This window comes from Corythoichthys intestinalis, chromosome 14 (genome assembly GCF_030265065.1).
Source record: "Corythoichthys intestinalis isolate RoL2023-P3 chromosome 14, ASM3026506v1, whole genome shotgun sequence".
NCBI lineage: Eukaryota > Metazoa > Chordata > Actinopteri > Syngnathiformes > Syngnathidae > Corythoichthys > Corythoichthys intestinalis.
In genome coordinates, this window is record NC_080408.1 from 27025257 (window position 1) to 27046557 (window position 21301).

The window sequence follows — 21301 nt, forward strand, 5'->3', positions numbered from 1 at the left end:
TACGGTATGTTCCAACTTGCTAATATGTTTTGAAAAATAAAAATCCTGTTCAATGGATTTTTTTTTTTTTTTTTTTTTTTTTTTTTTTTATAAACCCAAATATGCCAAAGTAACACATTTTAGAGCTGTAATTGCAATACCGTGAAACCGTGATATTTTGGCTTTTTGGTTATACCGTCAGAATATCATACAGGTACATGCCTAGTCTGCAGAACTTTTGATTCATTCACACTATGAAACATTATAGGAGGCTTGGGCATAAGAAGAATCTTTTACTTTTTTGGAGGAGGTACAAGAATTTTGCTGCTGTTTAACATTTAAAAATGGACGCAGATATGACTGCACAGTGAATCTTTAATGAACACAATTCAGAGCATTTCATGTTGTTCAATATTTAAGTATTTGTGCATCATCCTTGCAGAACATTGAAACAGTAAGGCCAATTCCATTTTTGCTGTGGGCTGAAAACATTTGGGTTTGACTTGTGATGAGAGGTCAGCTTTCATTTTCATCTGGATCTTATGATACTGCATAAAACTACAGATGTTACATCAGAAGATGAATAAGAAGAGCAGGCCGGGATAAACATTTGCCCAAAAAGTACAGAGATGTGCCTAAAAAAAAATTGGGATAAAACATTTTGCTCTGATGCGGCAAAGATTAACTTTTAACAAAAAAGATGGGAAGGCTAAAGCCACAGTCGACGTTATGGCATGGTTGGGACTTGCATTGCTTCTTCTGCGATTGGCTCATTAATCTTCATTGATGTAACTCAAGATGGCAGAAGCAAAAATGAACTCTGAAGTCTATAGAAATATTTTGTCTGCGTGTTTCAAGACAAATGCAACTAACCTGTTTGGGAAATCCTTAATCATGCAGCAATATAATGACCCCTGCCAAAACAAAGAGTCAGGGGAACAAGTTGTTGACTGGCCAAATCCATTTTTGGACTTAATCCCTATATTTAACATCCCAGTAGTCTATCGTATCTAAAAATGTGGTTATTCTGTCTAAACAAAGATGTAATGGATACATCATGTATAGAGAAATAAAATCTGAAATGCTGATGTCTGGTTCACATTCATTTTAGTGTATGAAACCCTATGTTTTTCCACTTTCAGCAAAAGTAAAATAATTTACCTCACTGTTCTAATTCTTTTGGAAGAAAATGCTTTGATAAGCATAGGTTAGAGCACCTTGAATTCTTAAATGATTCAGACCATATAATAAGACAGGCACATAATTCTGACTGACAGTACCAGTGCCTTCTTGTTATATATATATATATATATATATATATATATATATATATATATATATATATATATATATATATATATATATATATATATATATATATATATATATATTTTGTGTGTGTGTGTAGCAATAGTGTCCAGGATAACAGATTGTCTTCCTCTTTGGTGCGCATCTGTTACCATGGTTGTAAACACAAGAAATTGAGATAAAAAAGGATGAGAGCAGTTGTCGATGTGGCCAGCAGCCAGCTCAGTGTGCTTGTGCACATTTTCATCATTCAGAGGAACAGCGGCATGAACATAAGCGATTCAGCTACATTGAATTGTGATTGGACAAAAGACCAAATGTAAAAACAATCAGTGAGCTTGCTTCATTAAGCATAGCCATTTTGAAAGTATTTGTACTAGGCCTGTCGCGATACCAAATTTTAGTGTGCGATAATTTATCTCATAAATTATTGCGATATGCGATATTATTGCGCCCCCTCATTTTTTTTTAAACCAATTTACAATAACACAGTGAGAATACAGTATATATTAATAGATCAAGTACACCCATTTAAACGTGATAAATGTTTACTCATAAATTCAAAAATACTTTTTAAGACATCAAAACTAAAAATAATAGACCATGCCTCTTAAGTAAACGACAACAATATTAGTACCGCTCAGAAACGCAGAATAAATTAAATGTGTTTTTCAAGAAAAAAAATACAATTGCACTTAATAACATTTAGGCAAATGAAAACTTTTCCCCTAATAGCTTCTGCTATGGTGTTCCATAGGGATGCTACGATACAGTTAAGTCACAGTTCGGTACGGTTTTTGATACGGGGGACACGATTTTCGATTCGATTTAATACATTTAATGCTCTGAAAAAAAAAACAATTGTATTTTTTTTTTCTTTTTTTTTCTTTTTTTTTTTGCTAACGAGCAAAAATTAAATTGCCATCATATAAACATGCAATTTGGTGCATAATATTTATGTGCTTACTTCTTACTGATCTGAAGAAATTTTGTAAAAAAGTGCTGAGAACAATCTTTACTGTTTGTAAAGTGGGGCATCCTATTTGTGGTCGAATCCATCTGTGTCACGTACTGAATTTACAGTATTTGCAGCATTATCTATAGTCACGGGTATGGAGTGATTTGGCCTGCTTAACTTCCATTCAGTCATGGCGGTTTATAATTTATTGATGTAGTATATGGACTACATGTCACATAATCACTCTGGGCGAACGTAACTATTGGCATGGGACGTAACACATCTAGTTTGCTATTTCATGATATCTAGTGTGTGTGCACATTAAAAAAGTTAGCAAACGCCACAGAAGTCACGTCTGCTCATTACTGCACAACACCAGCATATGACAATTGACTTTCATAAACACAGCGCTTGAAGCACAGCGCTCTTAATTTGCCACTCAATGTTCATCATGTCCATTCAGCTGTCCGTTGTCAAAGTGAGGTTGTTCGTAGCAGCCAAGTCGGTAACAATGTTTTGGCGGACTTCGTTGTAAATATCCGGAAGCGCACGCAACAGTGATATCTGCTGCATCATAAATCACTTTGTGACTTTCCACCTCCATGATGAATCGTTCTTCGTCCACGTTCGCTGGTGTTTAAACTGTTAATAAGACACTGGGCTCTTGACTCCAGGCCTGGATCCGCCCATTTTGACGGATGCGTCTCCAGCAAAAATAGAAAATCGCCTGAACCATTCGGCGGGCTCCGGCACGCCGGAGATGGTCCGCAGTCAATCCGAGCACTGACGCGGCTGGTATAGGTTGAAAAATAGGATATAATGGGAACGGATTGGCTCTTTTTGCTGGACCTGGAACGAAGATCCATTTTGCGTAGTTGGCAACAAGGAATCGGAACGTTTAAGAGCACGTCTGCCGCACGCACGCACGTGCACGCGAGACGATAAATCGCAGAGGAAAAATTACCGCCTTCGTTTTTATTTATCGTGCGATAAATCGAATTATTGCATAGTGCGACAGGCTTAATTTGTACCGTGGCAGCCCAATGTTAATGCACGACCACTTTATCAATAATATCTTTCGGAAAGTAAATTGAGTGAGACAGGGTGTAAAAGGAATATGCAACTCCTAATAAAGATAGGGACATTGAATTTCTAAGAGAATTAAGTCGGAGAAAAAAAGTAGAATTGCTAAAAGAGAAGAAAAATCTAAAATAAAGGTTTGTAAGTCACTAACTCAGAAGAAACAACAATAAATACAGCAATTACAGAGCCATTCAGTCATTGAATTCAGTGCAGAAATAATTGTGATGTTTTGTCTGTAACTAACAATTACTGCATATTGTCGTTTTAAAGTAGAGGTGCACGATAATTATCGGACCGATAATAAGAATTATGACGTCATCCCAATAAAACTGATAACATTATTTATCGGCCCGATAATATATAGTATTTCCGCACGGTGTCGGTGGATTGGGATGTGTGCGTTTGTTTCCACTCCTGTTTTGCTAGTATGCAGTCTTGTTACTGTTCTAGAGGCCGTACTTCTCCATCACTGAGTGATAAACCTTACTATGGCAATTAGCAAATGTTTGTATTTTACAGTGTTATGTTTACAAGTTCTTGAGAGGCCTTTCGGTTATTGATAGGCTTGCTGTCCTATAATTGCCAGGTTAAGAAAGTTGTTTCATGGACCAAGACCGCAAAAGTCTCCTCTCATGTTGCATCAAATGTTTTATCTCCTGACAAAGTACAATATTCATTGGGTTTATGTATATGTTCAGTGCTCATTTTTCAGGGGAACACATCGTCACTGATATTGACTGATTGATTGTGATTGACTGAAATTATAGTTATTTGAAAAAATAAATATAGGCAGTTTATTTGAAGTCAAAACGCTTCTCGTCTTTGTTTTGTTCATTATAATAATGTTCATGTCATCATGAAAATTCTGATTAGGTCAAAGGCAAATCTATGCTGAATCCACCACTAGTATTTTTGACCTACAGATGTTCAAAAACTCAGGTGAATATAGATTTTAAAATTCTATATATATTATCGGTTATTGTATCGGTATCGGCCTTCAGTCTGTGTTTTTCACTATTGGTTATGTAATGCCGTAGCTGTGCCCACGTTTGGTATTGTTGTTACCATATAAGCACCTTCTTTTTCAATTTCCGACTGACAACAGCTTTTTGCATATTTTTGTGATTGATTCATTCTCCTCAGGTATGGCACCCATTTTTTCCATTCCACATTCCAAAACTTTCTTGAAGCGCAGCTGCACTTTGTGACAACATAATTTGCACTGGCTTCTCTTGTTGGCCTTAACTGGGGAGTGGTAGAATAGCTTGAAATATTGTTACTCTATGACAGTGGTTCTTAACCTTGCTAAAGGTATCGAACCCCACGAGTTTCACATGTGCATCCACCAAACACTTTGGAATTAGATTTCAAATTCAATACTGCTATATCAAAGCTAGCCAGCTAATATCTAAGTGAATTCCGGTTCAAATTTCATCACATTTGACAGCCAGTTTTTGAAACAGATCAAAATTTGAGTCCACACTGCCCATATGCCTTTTATACATCTTCATTTCAAGAGTGAATCAACCTCCCACTGAGCAAACCAGTTTTTTAGAGCTCACGTAGGCTGGACCAGTGTACTTTGGTAAGTTAACTCACTGGCTGTCATTGCCAGTACTAGATATCCACTATGCGAATGATTCACCACTCCCAGTCAAAATCGATTGGACATCTAGCGCCGTCTGTGGGACTACAATATGAGCATTCGCTGCCAGTCTTTCCTGTTTAAGTGAAGTGGACATCTATCGTTGTCAAGTGAAGCCAAAGAATTCATTTGTTATTTTGGGATACTTATGAATCAATTCCTGTACATTTTGGGGCATTTCCAGGTTATTTCCTGTTAATTTTGAGTCATTTCTTTTTGGTTTTGGTGCATTTTTGGGTCACCTCCTTGTTACCTCATTAGCAGCCATTGACTGGGAGGGGTTGAGTGAACATACTGTATGTGACTGCAGACGCAGAAGTGACCCAAGTACAGTAATGCACTCGATCATAGAAAAATTACAAATTTCCAGTTTTACAGAGCAAGTGTCAAAATAAAAGCATATGATTCACTACGTGGGCCGTAGGTTTCACACGAATGGAATGAATGTAAATTGGGGGCAAACCTGTCTAAAATCTGCTCTAAAATGTTAGTTTGTATAGATTTAGTCAGTGTATTAAAATGGCGTGTCTTACTTGCTGAACCCTTGAAACCATCTCACCTTCAACCATTGCTCTTCGATCATCATACTGCATCTCTGTAATTTGTATCCAGTATTTCCAGGGTCATACATACTGGAAACGTGTGTACTGTGCTTCTCGTGCTAGTCTTTTGATATTTGTCGTAAAATCTCTTTTTTATCTTAAGGGAAATTACCTGACAAGGTCTCATCATAAGTATTAAGTTAATATAGTTAAAGTATTTCATTTTTTTCTACACAGAAATCAAAATAATCCTGACTCTCTGAATGCTTGTAAAAATCTGACCTAGTTCCAACTGTTAAAAAACAATCCATGTTTTGCAAATCCTTTGTTCTGCTGCTGCTTTGTGAGTATTCTATGTAATTTAACAACAAACACAGAGCTCTGGATCCCCTCCATTATCCATTTGTAGACTAATTCTACTGTGGTAAATTCTCTGCTCATGTAATCATAGATAATGTTGGACAGGGCTTGGTGCTGTGAATCTACTTAATAGACAGAAAGTAGAAAAAAATTTAATTGGATAGTGCTCTCACCTTTGACAAACTGTTGTTAGTCTAGTTAATAAATATAGTAATGGGATGTCAAACTAGAACTGTTTTCCAAAAATGTATTTTATTTCCTTGAAGACATATTTTTTGTCTGTTTCGGCTCTGCTTTGATGGTTGTACTAAAAATTGCCCTTTAATGTTTTTTTGTTGTTGTAAATGATTCAGACCCAAATTTCTCGAAACTTAAAGCAACACTAGGTAACTTTTCAGCCTTTATAAAATATTTTCATAACTTTTGTGATGATATGTCGACTGACAACTAGTTAAATGACACCTTTTTTATATCTTGAGGGTGTCTGTGTTGGTTTCACTGGCACTCATTAACTTTGATGAGGGTGGCAGGGACCCGGTGGGGGAATACGGTACAAAATCAAACGTTTCTTATTTTCAACCAAGGGCGTAGGTTTGCATTGGGACGGTAGGGACAAAACACTACCAACTTTTCAGGAATCTCAAATTGTCCCCACCAACAATACGGTACAAAATCAAACGTTTCTTATTTTCAACCAAGGGCGTAGGTTTGCATTGGGACGGTAGGGACAAAACACTACCAACTTTTCAGGAATCTCAAATTGTCCCCACCAACTTTTAAGCAACCTTATTTGCGCTATAAAATGCATTCAGTTATATAGGTTATTTAGATTGTCTTCCCATATGTTATAATTGTTGTAATTGACCCCACCATTATTAAGTTAATTATTTTCATTATGTTCCGACTTACATGTACCGCTTTCCACTTGCTGAATGTGCCGGTCCACATATTTGATTGGCTGATGACTTGACCCCCCTCCCCCCAACACACACACATTAGATATTAGAAATTCAGCATTCATTCAGCAGCAGCCACTGTAAGAAATGTAAAAATACGTCAATGTTGTGGAAGTGGGGAACACATGACTAATTTTGCTACTGAAAGTCCGACCTGCCTCAGAGTTAGTATAATATTAAACAGTGTGAACTTGCTAACCTGCAAAATTTTAGTAGGAAGCGGCTTAGAGAAAAGTGTCCTCCTATGTGTGTTTTCTACTGTTAACGTTAAATTAACTGTGAGAAATGTATCGAACCGAGGTTTACCCCCTTCTCCCCAATTTGACTTTTTATGTTATTTGTGGTCTTAATGCAGCCCACAGGAGCTTTCATTTTTTTTGTTGAGTTTGGCTGTGCTTGTTGACAAAAGCTGAAGTGTTTTACCTGAAAGTTCCTTGTCAAAGACGTTTTTTTCAGCTATATGTAATTTCTTTATTTAGACAATGTTGAGGAGTCTAAAGACAATTTTTTTTTCTTTTTTAAAAATTCCTAGATAGTTAAAAGATGATTAACAAGCTTATATTTATTGTGTATGTTAATATAATTCAAGTGATGTTCAAATAATTCAATATCAATTTGCTCATAAAATCTGGACATTTTTTCTGGAAGTTTTCAAAATATTTCTTTAGTAGTTTTTTTAAAACAAAGGTTTGAATTGAACGGTGTAGGCTAAACCAATACACATAAAAGTTAAAAGTATAAGGCAATACAGATTTGTTTTGAATTGATCATTATGGATGTCCCGTCCCTAGCAAAAAGTGTACATGGAGGTTATGCTATATTGTCCCCACCAATATTGAGACCAAGCCTACGCCCTTGTTATCGTCATATGCTATTGTTTAGCCACAGCTGGATTCATTACCTCTTTACTATTCATCCTTCACACAGCCGATGGTAACAGGAATGCTGTTCAATCCATCTGCAGGCATCGGGGAATCAGGATTTTACGACACAGTCCTCATGGGAAACGCAGTCTTCCTTAAGGCAAAGCACTACCGCTTTTGTCCACCGGTGTCGCTAAAATCGACCAAAACCTAAAAGTTACCTAGTGTTGCTTTAACGTTGATATTGATGATTTAAAAAAACAAACAAACAAAAAAAAAACCCAAAAAATTAATTCAGACCTTCTGTTATTCACCGTCGGTAAGTCACTGGTAAGCTGCAGTTACAGCAGTGGCGTCTCAGCCTTTGTGACTATGAAACAAGCGCTCATGTAGAACTTAGAAGCCTCACGTAACAAACAATTCTTGCCTTGTCAGAAGAATACAGAATACATTCTTTTTTTCGACATCGAAGTTTGAGAAAATATCAGTCGAATTTATTAGACATATTGCACATGACTAGTTGTAAATATTTTTCGGCCCCAATAAAAATATTGTGTATATATATATAATTGGGGCTGACATTGAAAGACCCATGTTTTAGCATTGATTTTCTGGCCAATGTTTCTGCAATGGCTGTGAATTTTCCATCTCAGTTTTACCATGGCTACACTGCCCCTAAAGGCAGCAGGTTTTTAATGACTTTAATTGTCATTTTCAAAGGAAAAACACAAACTTAGACTGTGCCTGGACATTCATCACCATTGTTTAAAGAAGGAGTGGGGCCATGAGATATGAGATTGCACAATGAATCCAACCACTTATATTATCTCAAGTCATCGTTCCCCTTCTGGTGATAATGGTACGGTATATTGATTTTTAATATTGTCAAGTACGATTTCAAATTTCTGATTTCTATCATAACTCAGTTAAACTTTTCCAAAGCTGACACAAATAACTATATCAATCATAATAGCCATAATACTTAGAGTTTGAGCACGCATGGGCAACGACTTTGAACCTTCACAACAGTCTTAAACAAAAACAAAACAAAAATTTGATACACCGCATTACTGTTGACATCGTTGTTTCTATACATTTATTTAAACTACCGTATTGGCCCGAATTTAAGACGGCCCTGATTGTAAGACGACCCCCTCTTTTTCAAGACTCAAGTTTGAAAAAAGACTTTTTGAACACCAAATTAATTTTTACACAGCAAATAATTACAGTACATCCGAAACAAATGATTATAACAATATATTTGAGAGAAAAAGCATGTTATTTTGCCTCATTCAAATCTTAATATCTGAACATTTAAATATGTAAAATAAAGTGCAATCACATTCGTAAATGAATGGCTTTTAGTTTTTGAAATGTAAATAAACCAATCTATTGTGATAAAACAAAAAAATTGCAATAACTGCATTAACCATCAAAGTGAGGTCTAACTGTAACTGTAGTCTTGACACAAATCTGAATAAGGAAAAACATTGCAATAAAATAATGCAAACTGGTTAAATTTGAGAGTAGCTGAGATCTATCATGACAGAACATTACTCAAGTTCAGCATTCGCTTCAATGATATCTGGCGCCATCTAGCGTCGCGAATGGGTATAATATCTAGACCCCGAATATAGGACGAGTCCCACTTTTTCAGTCTTATTTCAATACAAAAAAACACCGTCTTTTATTCGGGCCATTACGGTTATTGCTTTAAGGGCTACTACAGTCAACAGCTCGAACTTTCAAATCGTCCACGCTGTTGAACATCAGCAACCTGCAAACCATAAGGCAAGTTTAAACTGGAAATCTGGATGATGTCGTTTAATAACCATTAGCATTTTTAGGACATACTGGCTGAACAGCACTCAAACAACAGCGACATATTGACCTGGTCAAATCAACCACCAATCATACACCTTCGTTGTTGTACTGCACAGGTTACTCGGAATTTTCACTCACAACTAATTTAAATGAAGGTCTTTAATCTAAACTTTGCCCTGTTCTTCCTCTTATGTCTGCTTTTTGTTTTTTCTGATAGCTGTTGGCTAACAGTTTATGTGCATTCCTGCCATCTTGTTTGGTGTGCAGATACTCCAATAAACTAAGTCCTATTTGGAGTACTCTGTGCACATATAAAGGTATACAATATATACCATTACATTCTTAATATTAAGGAATTATATTTGAGAAGTGGGGTAAGATATGTTCTTCACCAAATTCTATACTAATCATGTGCAATTGATCTTGAAGTCTTTTCTCAGTTTGGGGAGCTTTCTCCAAAATCTCATTTGCATCTCTTTTGCTAGGGATGGTAGTGGACTGGGCGTTCCTAGTATTGGGCAGCGCTTCTTAAATGTGCCTTGAAAAGATCCATTCTCAATATTTATGATTTCTTTTCAAGACAATTAAACATGGAGTTCTGCTTGCAATTCCGTAAAAACATGCATTGTGCACCTATGGTGCTTCGAGCTAAGAACGATCACATTCGTTCATCTCTTGCCATCCAGTTGCCACAGTTTTGAGACTGATAAATACGGCGACTTTCCAAAGCGCATGCTGGTGCAGCCACCCTGCCCCGCCTTAGTGTCTATGTTAGAAGTAGTGGTCTTCTAAAGACAATATCGGGCATGGCGTTTGTTGAAAAACACTTTTTGAAGAAACACTGTATTTGAGTCGCAGCTGTTGATAGAGTGACCTTACTCTAAATGCCAATCCCACATAATATTTTTGACTTTTTCTATTACTTCCACAGTCCAAACTAAATTACAACCCGTCTGTCCACGTTGGCTGTTTATTTATTTTAAAAGAACATCATGCCAAGAAACCTACCCCCAGCTCTCCCCTAACTATCACCCACACTATAAATGTTCATTGATGACTGGGTGACACTGAGCCCTATTGCTTGTTCATGAGTGTGGCTAAAAATGTTTCATTTAGTCGAAGCACAAGGATGCAGAGATGAGGGTCTTATAGTTGGGGGAGGTATGCCAAAGGAAACAGATGGATAGAGGCAGAGCGCTGCCAGAAGAGACTAATTATCAGAATTTAATTTCCAAAACAAACATATTGCAATCAAATCATGTAATGCAATCATTGGTGCATTGTTGTGTGTGAGTGTGTGTATATGTCATGTGTGCGTGCGGTATTTGGGACAAGACTTGCATCAGTTAAATTGGGGTTGGAGAAGTTGGATCATTTTCTAGGGAACTATGGAAGTGAATCTTCCTTCAGGACTTTTGTTGATGAACATACAGTAATACATTGTGATGGAATAGTAATAATGCATATTGCGAGTGAAGTAAATAAACACATTTTGTATTTAGAATTTCATATCTGTTTGAGGGAATTAGAAAAGCCATAAAACAAGAACATATTTGCATTCTTGGAAATGACTACATGCATTTTATATTTTCTTTTCCTTATTGACTTGACAGAGATATAAAACTAACCACTACCACCTCACAATAGATGAAATGCATGTTTCCACATGGGACTAAAACAGTACAGTAAAGTAAATACACCCCCCCTCCAAAATAAAAAAATAAAATTAAAAAAACATGCACAGATTTGCCAACAAAAAACAAACTTCACTCACAATTAATCTGATTTTGATTGTACATGCGATTTTGGCAGCCACAATTTAATTAACCTGATCGTTGGCGATTATGCTTCACATCGAATCAAGCACTTTTCTCACTGTGAGCCTAACACCAGGAGGCAAGCGCATGCAAGGTGTTATTAAATAACAAGTGAGCGCAACCTGTTGAGTAATTGCAAGAGAAGTATCTGTATTGCAGGGTTCACTAAATCCGGACCTCGGTGCCACTTTTCCTGTCGTGTTTTCCACGTCTCTCTCCCCTAACACACCTGAATCAAATGATTATGTCATCGGCAACCTCTCCAGAAGACTGATAATGATCCTGATTATTTTGATTCAGGTGTGTTGAAAGAGGGAGACATGGAAAACACGACAGGTAAAGAGGCACCGAGGTCCGGATTTAGTGAACCCTGCTGTATAGTAAGAATTGGTGATTAGGAGCAACATCTAAGGAGATCAACCTTTATTGTCTCGATTTGTTTCAAAAGTATCGGGGTATAAATACAAATGTTTTGCTTCAGTTTACAGATATACAGTCTCCAACCTTTACCGTTATCTTCTCAGGGGTAGTGAGTAGACATGTGCTGATTACCGGTTTTAAAGTATACTGTGGTATGAAAACGTCAAGGTTTCAAAACAGCAAAAATTTTCCATCATACCGTCTACCTAAGGTATTAGCTATTTTTTATGTCTCAAAAATGCATGGAGAAGCCTCTCGCTTGCAGCTGCAAGGCTCAACCCTCCCCCACCGGTTGTTGCTCAGTGTCAGTGAGTCAGCTGTGCTACACGATTGCTGGAGGAGGTGAAACTCCTGAACTTTTCCCCCTTCGAAGAAAACCAAACCGCTGGTATGGGAATACTTCGGCTATAGAAAAGTTACAGACGGCTGCGGCTTAGAAGAGGAGGGGCAACCGACATGTAAAACATGTTTGCCGAGGGTGGCTGCCGAAGAGGCAATACAGCCAATATGATTTTGTATTTATACAAAATTAAAGGTTAGTAAACAATGTCGTGAACGTTTCCCACCAGCTATAAGAGTTAACTCCAGCGTGTTTAGTGTGTCTAGCGGTGGTAAAAGGTGTTTTTCTCTCTGGCAACTGTCTGTGTTAAGAGTGTGTGTATAAAGTAAATATGATAAGAGTCATACACACATGCTTTTTATGAAAAATAATTCAATTATTTTTGTTATGATGGTAATAATGTTGAGCTGTGGGATTAAATTCACCGAAAGGATTGCATTTTCTACATTTTATTTAGAATATATACATATATATATGTGTGTGTATATATATATATATATGTGTGTGTATATATATATATAAAACATTATTTTCTCAACTTAACATTATACTTATGTCCCAATTTGCAATGATGTTTTGAAAAATAAAAATCCTGTTCAATGTAAAAAGTTTTTTTTTTTTTTTAATCTTTCTTTTTTATATCTGAAAGTAACACATTTCAGAGCTATAATTGCAATACCGTGATACTGTGAAACCGTGATATTTTGATTTAAGATTATCATACCATCAGAATATCATACAGGCACATACATGCCTAGTGGTTCTTCCTACTCCTTTTCGAGTCTTATGTTTTGTATGTATTCTTTATATCCATAATGTGATGTATGTTTTCGAAATCAATCAATCAATCAATCAATCAATCAATCAATCAATCAATCAATCAATCAATCAATCAATCAATCAATCAATCAATCAATCAATCAATCAATCAATCAGTGGTGTGGTTTGCTTGAGCCTATCCTAGTTGACTATGGGCAAGAGGCAGGCTACACCCAGACTTGGTTGCCAGCCAGTTGCAGTGCACACAAATAGTATAACAAACCCACCCATAATTATCCCTTCAAACAATTTAGTTTCAATTGACCTATCATGCACGTGGAGAACACCTACACTGACACAGAGAGAAATTCCACAAAGAAAGGCTGGAGCCCGGATTTGGTCTCAGAGCTATGAGGTGGACACGCTAACCAATCATCCACTGTGCAGCCACCTCAATATTCACTAGATCATAATCCAATCACGTGCATAGTAGATGTGATGAGCTTCACATCATGGATATGCAGCCTTTCTGTTTTGTCAATATGTAAACAAATGTATTCACCACCTTCCTTGATGATATGCTGTGAAACAGTTGGGTACTAGCAAAATTTACAGAGGGAATAAACATGTTATCGTTTGTTGTTGTGAATTCATACTCGTCAAAGAAATCGTTAAAGAAATTTGAACTCCAGTGAAAGACGATGACAGGACAACACCAAAGCGTTGTTAATATTTTCTTCCAAGCGCGCTCACTAGCTTAAAGTATAAGCCTCACAAGCGTATGAATTTTCTTTATGCAATATCAATTCTGAAAACCTCAGTTGAATATATCAGAGGAATGATAGCAATGACTGTCTAAGGGCAATGAATGAACAGCTGTTTCAGGATTTGTCCATTTTCCATTGGCGCACATTAAAGGATAAACATTGAAGTGATATCCGAAGAGCACATCTAAATTGCACACACATCACATACTACACTCAAAGTTACAGTGAATTGGGTTTAGCAAACAAAAAAGGTGTTTATATTGTTGCTATGGTGACAGGACAGATAAACATAAAATGTTAAGCTGACCTATCACAGCTGTGTGAATCTATCTCGCTCGTTCTCTCCCCCCCCCCCCCCCCCCCCCCCTCTAACTCACACATAAACACATGCACACACACAGGCAACTACCTCTCTGCCTGTGCTAAGTTGATTTATGTTCTCTAATGCACTTTAGAGTAAACTGAAATCTATGCAGTCCAGACCAGCCAAATAAATTCAGACAAACCCTTGAGGGTTAAACATGGTCTCGGGCTATTTACATGTCTGACCATGTAAGACACTAGTTTCAGAAATCAGCTCTACTAGAACTAAAACAATACCATGGTTGATGGCGCAACATTGCTCACTCTATATTTTCCTTTATTAGAAAAGACAAGGTTAACACTTGGATTTTATATTTGCAGCAAAAATGATTTAAAGACACTTTAGTCAGCTTGACAAATGTTCTTATTTATTTTGCTACTTACCTTCAAACTCTAAACCCTGCACTGCCCCATCCAACCTTTTATCAAGTGTATGTTTCATGTGTCCGAACCTTCCCTCATTTCTCTCTTTTTCATTGTCCTTCTGTCATCCTAATAGTCTCTCTCCACCTTTCTCCCCCTTTCTCCCCCTTAACTCCGACCCTGACCCACTTAACTGGCTGCTTGTTATTCAAACCTTTGCTTTCCCACACATGCACACACATACACGCGCACACACACGCACACAGATGAGGAGAGGCTGGCATGAAGGCAGACAGAGAGAGACACACACAAACCGACATCCTTTCCACTGTGATGTTTCAGTGAAAAGGAAAGAAAGCTGCTGAAACATTGTGAGAAATACATTTTTACATGATACTGATACTAGCGACATTCAGATTTGAGGACAAATGCTACCTTTTTCATTTATTGGCCATAACATAATAAACCCACACATACATACACATTACACTACTTGTTACTGAAAAAAACATAATATTTTTACAGTAATGTGTTACTTTTTAACGCGTTACACCTAACACTCCTATTTAGTCATACAATTTTGGAGCTTCAGAATGATCTGAGGGCTGACTTGCAGCTAGTTTCAGGCAGGTGTTATGCCTTATCATCGATAACAAAACTTTCTGAATTTTTGTGCATCTTTTTCATTGTGTGCTGGTCTTGCCCCCAACAGTGATGCAGGACACCTGTACTTTACAATTGTCACACACTTAAGGCTGTTAAAAGAAAGACTAAAAGGTTTTACGCAGCCCCTGACTTTTCCCAAATTTTTGTCACGATAAAATTATTTTTCTGGCACCTACTATAGTAATGTGTTTGTTGCCTCATCAACTAACGCTTCCAGTGCCTTCACTTCAAACTTCATTGCGTGTTTGTGGTGCTCCTCCAAATTATGAATTGATAAACCCATTATTGTTAAAAACCCTCTTAGATAGAAACCATCACCAATAGACTAGGAGCCGGGTTGCGGCCCCCGTAGTTCCCTAATAGCGTGACCTTATATGTTCAATTGGCTTGGCCATCCCACTCTGCTTTTCTGCTTTTTCACAGCAATTAAAAAAAAAAAAAAAAACCTGATAATATTGTGGTAGTGTTTTTTACTCTGACGATTCCAACTACAGTGTTAGCTCACGCTAACGCATACGAACGCTTCGACATACGATATTTTCGACATCCAATGTAAATTTTGACCCGCCAGTTGCTTCTACATGTGAAGACATGCTCGAAATACGACGATTTCGCGCCGCAGTTTCTTTGTTTTCCCCGCAAGACGGACACACTCTTGTCAGAGAAATCAACATGGGTTCCAAGAATGTTAGTGCAGGTGGTGAAAAAAAAGGAATTAGGTGAGGCTTACCATTGTACTGAAGAGAGAAATGATAGAAAAATATTAGTATGGTGTGCGCGTCCGTGAACTGGCTGGACAAAAGGCCGGAGAATGTCTTTACCCTCGACCCTCCTCCTCCGATCGCCAGTCTTCATAAGTTAAGGTGACAGTTATTATTATTGTAACATTGCCAAAGAAATCGCCAGCTTCGTCAGGTTTTAATTTTTTTTTTTTTTCAGAACTTGTGCATCACAACACGCCTACTATCCGAGTAGTTGGTGCTAACAACAACAAAACATTACTAGAGAAACTAAGATCTCTACCGCACTTTATAAATCACTGTCACGTCAGCCACGTGGTGCATTCAGGTACAGCGAGCAAAACATGTCCGCCATATTAGCACTCGATTTGTTACATTATTACAGGAATTATTATTGATATTATTATACTGTGTTATTATTCTGATTTTTATTTATAATTTATTTGTTTTACTATGTATTACTATTTGCAATAGTGCCAGCAGTATTTTTTTTTTTAAGGCTTTAGTATAGGTTTTTGGGCAGTGGAACGAATTAATGGAATTATAATGTATTCTTATGGGAAAATCCTGCTAGACATACAACCATTTCAACTTACAAATAAGGTCCTGGAACCAATTAACTTTGTATGTAGAGGTACCACTGCATTAACTCTTGACTTTTCAATCCATTAGTTTTTAGATTAGTTTTTTAATTGTAATATTTAAATGGGTGTTTTTCCCTCTAACAGAGATGGAGTTGTGCTGGAAGTTATATCTTTATTCAAATTCATATTCCAGTATTTTTTTTTAGTATAAACTCTTATTTCAACCAAACAATATCCTTTGAGGTGAGCATATTCAATTAACATTCAGGGAAAAATCAAAACATAAGACATAAAACTGATCATTATACCTGAAACATACTTATGTAGAAATATGAGTGTGTCAACACTTGCACACAAAATACCAAAATGGTGGCGATACGGAGGTATTGACTAATTAACTTAACTTACCTAACTTAACTTTGTTTTCTTCAAACACCGTACTTTTATTTCAAACTAAGACAACAACACGTTTAGGCAGTTAGCCAAATAAATTATCTCATGTGTCTTACAGGAATATTTATTTGGAAAAGCCTATGTTACAGTAATTGTTCAATGTAACACACATCCCTTTGATAATGCGGAAGCTCTGTAACAATACTGTTTTGGCTTTCTGTTGGCTCTGTAAACCTATACCGCATTTGCATAATAGCAGGCAGCTGGCAAATGGATGGGGCAGTTACACCTGTCTACCTGCCTAGGCCGAAGTCTGTGTGTGTGCGTGCGTGCAATTTTGTTTTACTTCTCCACACCTGTTTAAACTATAATCCATGGATCTGTTTGACAACAAAACAATAATAGTGTGTTTAGATCAGGGGCTGAGCAGTCATTGCAATTAAATTGAGTTCTGTTTTGTAAAGGAGCTTTAAGTCATCAACCCTCGGGAACTATATAAAAAATAATAATACATAAATAATAATTGCACAATACTGAGACTAAATTTGACACAATAAATACTTGGGACACTTTTTTTTTTTTTTTTTTTTTTGCTTTTGCTTTTCATTCCATGGAACTAACTGACTTCTGGCAGAACCCTAACCCTAACCCTACACCCTCGCCCTAAACCCTAACCCTAACCTTGTACCACCACTCTATAAAACGCAGTATTTTGGTCAAAATGTTTCATTCATTCATTTTCCGTACCTCTTATCCTCACAAGGGGAGCGTTGGTACTGGTGCCTATCCCATCTGACCAGGAGTAGGAGACAGGATATACCCTGAACTGGTGGCTAGGGGTTAAAATTATTCATTAATTTAATTATTCATTCTTAATTGAGCTCAGCGTGCTGCCATTTTTGGCATCATAACCCTCTGCTGACCACTAAACAACTGATACTAATACCTTGCTAAAATAGCATTTTATTTCTTTTAGCAAGTTGAAGGTCAGCCATTAACTCCCAAGTCAAACTCAAAACAGTGGAACCTGACGTGTTGGACAACACTTGTCAAGTCAATCTGATTTGTATATACTAGAGGTGCACGATAATTATCGGTCCGATAATAGGAATTATGACGTCATCCCAATAAATCCAATAACAATATATGTTATCGGGCCTTTTAATAATATTTTTGGTATCGAATTGGGATGTGTGCGTTTGTTTCCACTCCTCTTTTGCCAGTATGCAAAGGCTTGTTACTGTTCTAGAGTCCGTATTTTTCCTTCACTGAGTTATAAACCTTACTATGGCAATTAGCAAATGTTTGTATTTTACAGTGTTATGTTTACAAGTTATTGAGAGGCCTTTTGGTTATTGATAGGCTTGAAGTTCTACAAATGTTTCAAATGTTTTATCTGCTGACAAAGCACAATACCTGTTGGGTTTATGTTTGTTTTAGATCAGTGCTCATTGTTCAGGGGACACATCGTCAAGGATATTGACTAATTGATATACATTAAAAAATTATATATATATTATCGGTTATTGAATCGGTATCGGCCATGAGGAGCAGAAAGTTATCAATATCGGTGTCGGTTTCAAAAAATGGATATCGTGCACCCCTAGTATATACTAGTAATATATAATAGAGGCTTGCGAAATTTCCGATTCTTATAATATGCGCGATTCGGTCGTGGATGATTCGGGAACGAGTCACAAACATCCAAATTCCAATTACTGTATTTTTCGGACTATAAGTCTCACCAGCCATAAAATGCCCAACGAAGAGGAAAAAAACATACATAATTCGCACTTTTGGGGGAAATTTATTTGATAAAATCCAACACATAGAACATATGTCATCTTGAATGGCAATTTAAAATAAATACAATAGAGAACAACATGCTGAATAAGTGTACAGTATGATAACTTTACATGATGCATGAACAATGAAATGCGAACGTGGCCGGTCTATTAACGTAACAAAGCTATTAAGAGTTATTCAGATAACTATAGCATAAAGAACATGCTAACAAGTTGACCAAACCATCAGTGTCACTCCAAAACCCCAAAATAACACGTGAAATGGTGTAATAATTTGTTAATAACTTCACACATAAGTCGCTCCGGAGTATAAGTCGCACTCTCAGCCAAACTATGAAAAAAAACTGCGACTTGTAGTTGGAAAAATACGATATTGAAATATGCCAAATAAAGTGGGGTTGGTGCATTAATAATCGAATTATAATCGAATCGTAGCTTCTGAGTCGTAATCGAATTGTTAGGTGCCCCAAGATTCCCACCTCCACTATATAACATACCAATAATTATAAACATCAAAATCCATTGTTCGCTGTACTGTACAAACAACTTCGAAGTTCTGTACAAAGGAAGGAAAGAACTCCCAATCCGTATAACCCCGAATATTCCCCTGCAGTTAACGTGTGATACACAATGTACTCTATACTCTGAGACTGATCAGTGGTTGCTACAGTGTGTCACACATAGTTACATAAATTTTTTTACTGCAGTGCAGATACAGACACCACCATAGGAACACAAAAATAGAGGAGATAAGAGAAGAAAATAAGGAAGTACTGTAAATTATTTTCTCAAAATTTAATGGCTGCATTTTTATAACAGCTTTCAGTTTTCATAACTATTCGGTACGTGTTTTCTGTCAGTTGTGCAAAAAGGTAATTTTTATTATGACTAATAAAAATATTTTAAATACAAACTGTGACCCCCACCCAAAAAGTTAATTATCGGCACGATTGTAGTTCCGTTCTCTAAGCATAATTGTTTGTTTCTTCCCATCCAATATGCACCAAATGCTGAGTAACTATAGATAAAACATGAAAAAGAAATCCATGAGAGTGATATGACCAAGAGGATGTTGGACAAATTTGTCATGGGCTAGGAAACATTGAAGGCATCCTGGGTGACGGCAATATACATACGTAGTCTATGAAGAAGACTTTGGTAAAAGTGTAAAAGTATTTTAGCATGTAAAGGAAAAAGTCATCATGAAGGAATGTAACACTATCTGACTTAAATTGGGTTAATTGGCACCACAATATAATTAAAGTGATTAACTATGGTTTGGTGAATTTCAAACTATTTAACTTTTATTTAATTGAATAACAAGGAAAAACAAGTTCGAAATGAATTATGACGGCATAGCTTCCCTCTACTGGCTAACTACAGGCAACAATAAGTCCGCATTAAATAATGCAGCCCTGCGATTGACTGGCAACCAGTTCAGGGAGTACCCTGCCTACTGCCTGTTGTTACCTGGGATAGGCTCCAGCACCTCTGCGACCCTCGTGAGGAAAATGAATGAATGAATTAATGCCATTAATCAGTTGTGAGATTAAGAAAACAATTAAATAAATAGGGTGGTTGAGGATCGATGTGTATACATAGCTACCAAATTTTATTGTCATACATCCTTGAATAATGAAGAAATATCATTTTTAAGTCTGAATTTTGTTCATCCAATCAATCAGCCCTGAATAAAAAAAAAAACAAAAAAAACTGAAATCGGGCACTGAGAATCGATGTACATATATCACTAAAGTAAGATTTTGGGTCCTCTCTCTAAAATTATTGGAAGTAAGGTCAATTTTAAACTTATTTTTTGTTTTTTAATTGAAATTGCACATGATCTTACCTTTATTTGTGTATAAAGTTCTCGTGCCTACCATTCTCAGGGAATAGCTACAGATAGAAGAAGGGTGCTTCTTCCACACATTCCCCTGAGATAGCTCAGCATTGCCACCTTTCAAGCTCCTCCAGTACTTCTTGGGCGCTATCCTGTATTTTACTGTGCGTGAAGAGAGACAGCGATGAGCATGCGCCACCTGCTGCAACACTGTTGTGTGTGTGTGTGTGTGTGTGTGGGTCAGTGGAGCTTCTGACTATTGGAGCCACTTTTCACTTTTTGCCCATGGAAATACACCAAATTTGAGATTTTTGGGTCCTAAAAGAAAATACAGCACAGACTAGATACATAAAATGGATATACTGTAGTTTTATTATCATTATTGTCATTATTTTCTACCCAAACTGCTCATCCCTGGTGACAGCCGCCTGTTTATTTTGGTGCCAAGACAATGAGAAGCCTATGGACTGTATGTTTGGCCCAGATTAAAATCCCAAACTTTTACTTTTCTTTAAACGAGCACAGTGTGGCTTTTTGTTGCTGTTCACTTTTAGTTTTGGACTTAATTTTAGACCTTTTTAGTTATTTATTGTGTGAATGTCTGTGATGATTTACTTCATAGCTGACATTATTCCGCTTCCTTTTTTGTCTCACCAGTTGGAAGGAGACGCCATGTTCCTGAATATGCAAGAAACGGGCCTTGACTATGATTCAAACAACCAGGTGTGCTATTTTGTTAGTGTACATGTATACTTGTATTAGTGTTGCATCAATACCAGACCTATGTAGTATTGGTCAATACCGGTACTGTACTAATACCACATTTTTGAAAACATACAAAATATACATGGCAGAAAACCCTCCGAGACCAGAATTTGGCCAAATTTCAAAATTGTCCTATATGCATGTGTGATACATCATTGGAA

General features: G+C 36.8%; 1 protein-coding gene across 4 annotated transcripts in view; it reads left to right on the plus strand.

The window, feature by feature from the left end:
- tox (thymocyte selection-associated high mobility group box) overlaps positions 1-21301 on the plus strand; it is an 87192-nt gene that overhangs the window by 5799 nt on the left and 60092 nt on the right. For all 4 annotated transcript variants that reach the window (XM_057858199.1, XM_057858201.1, XM_057858202.1 and 1 more), the window contains one exon: positions 21033-21098. In XM_057858199.1, coding sequence (XP_057714182.1) covers positions 21033-21098 — 66 coding nt within the window. The remainder of the gene's footprint in view (positions 1-21032; positions 21099-21301) is intronic.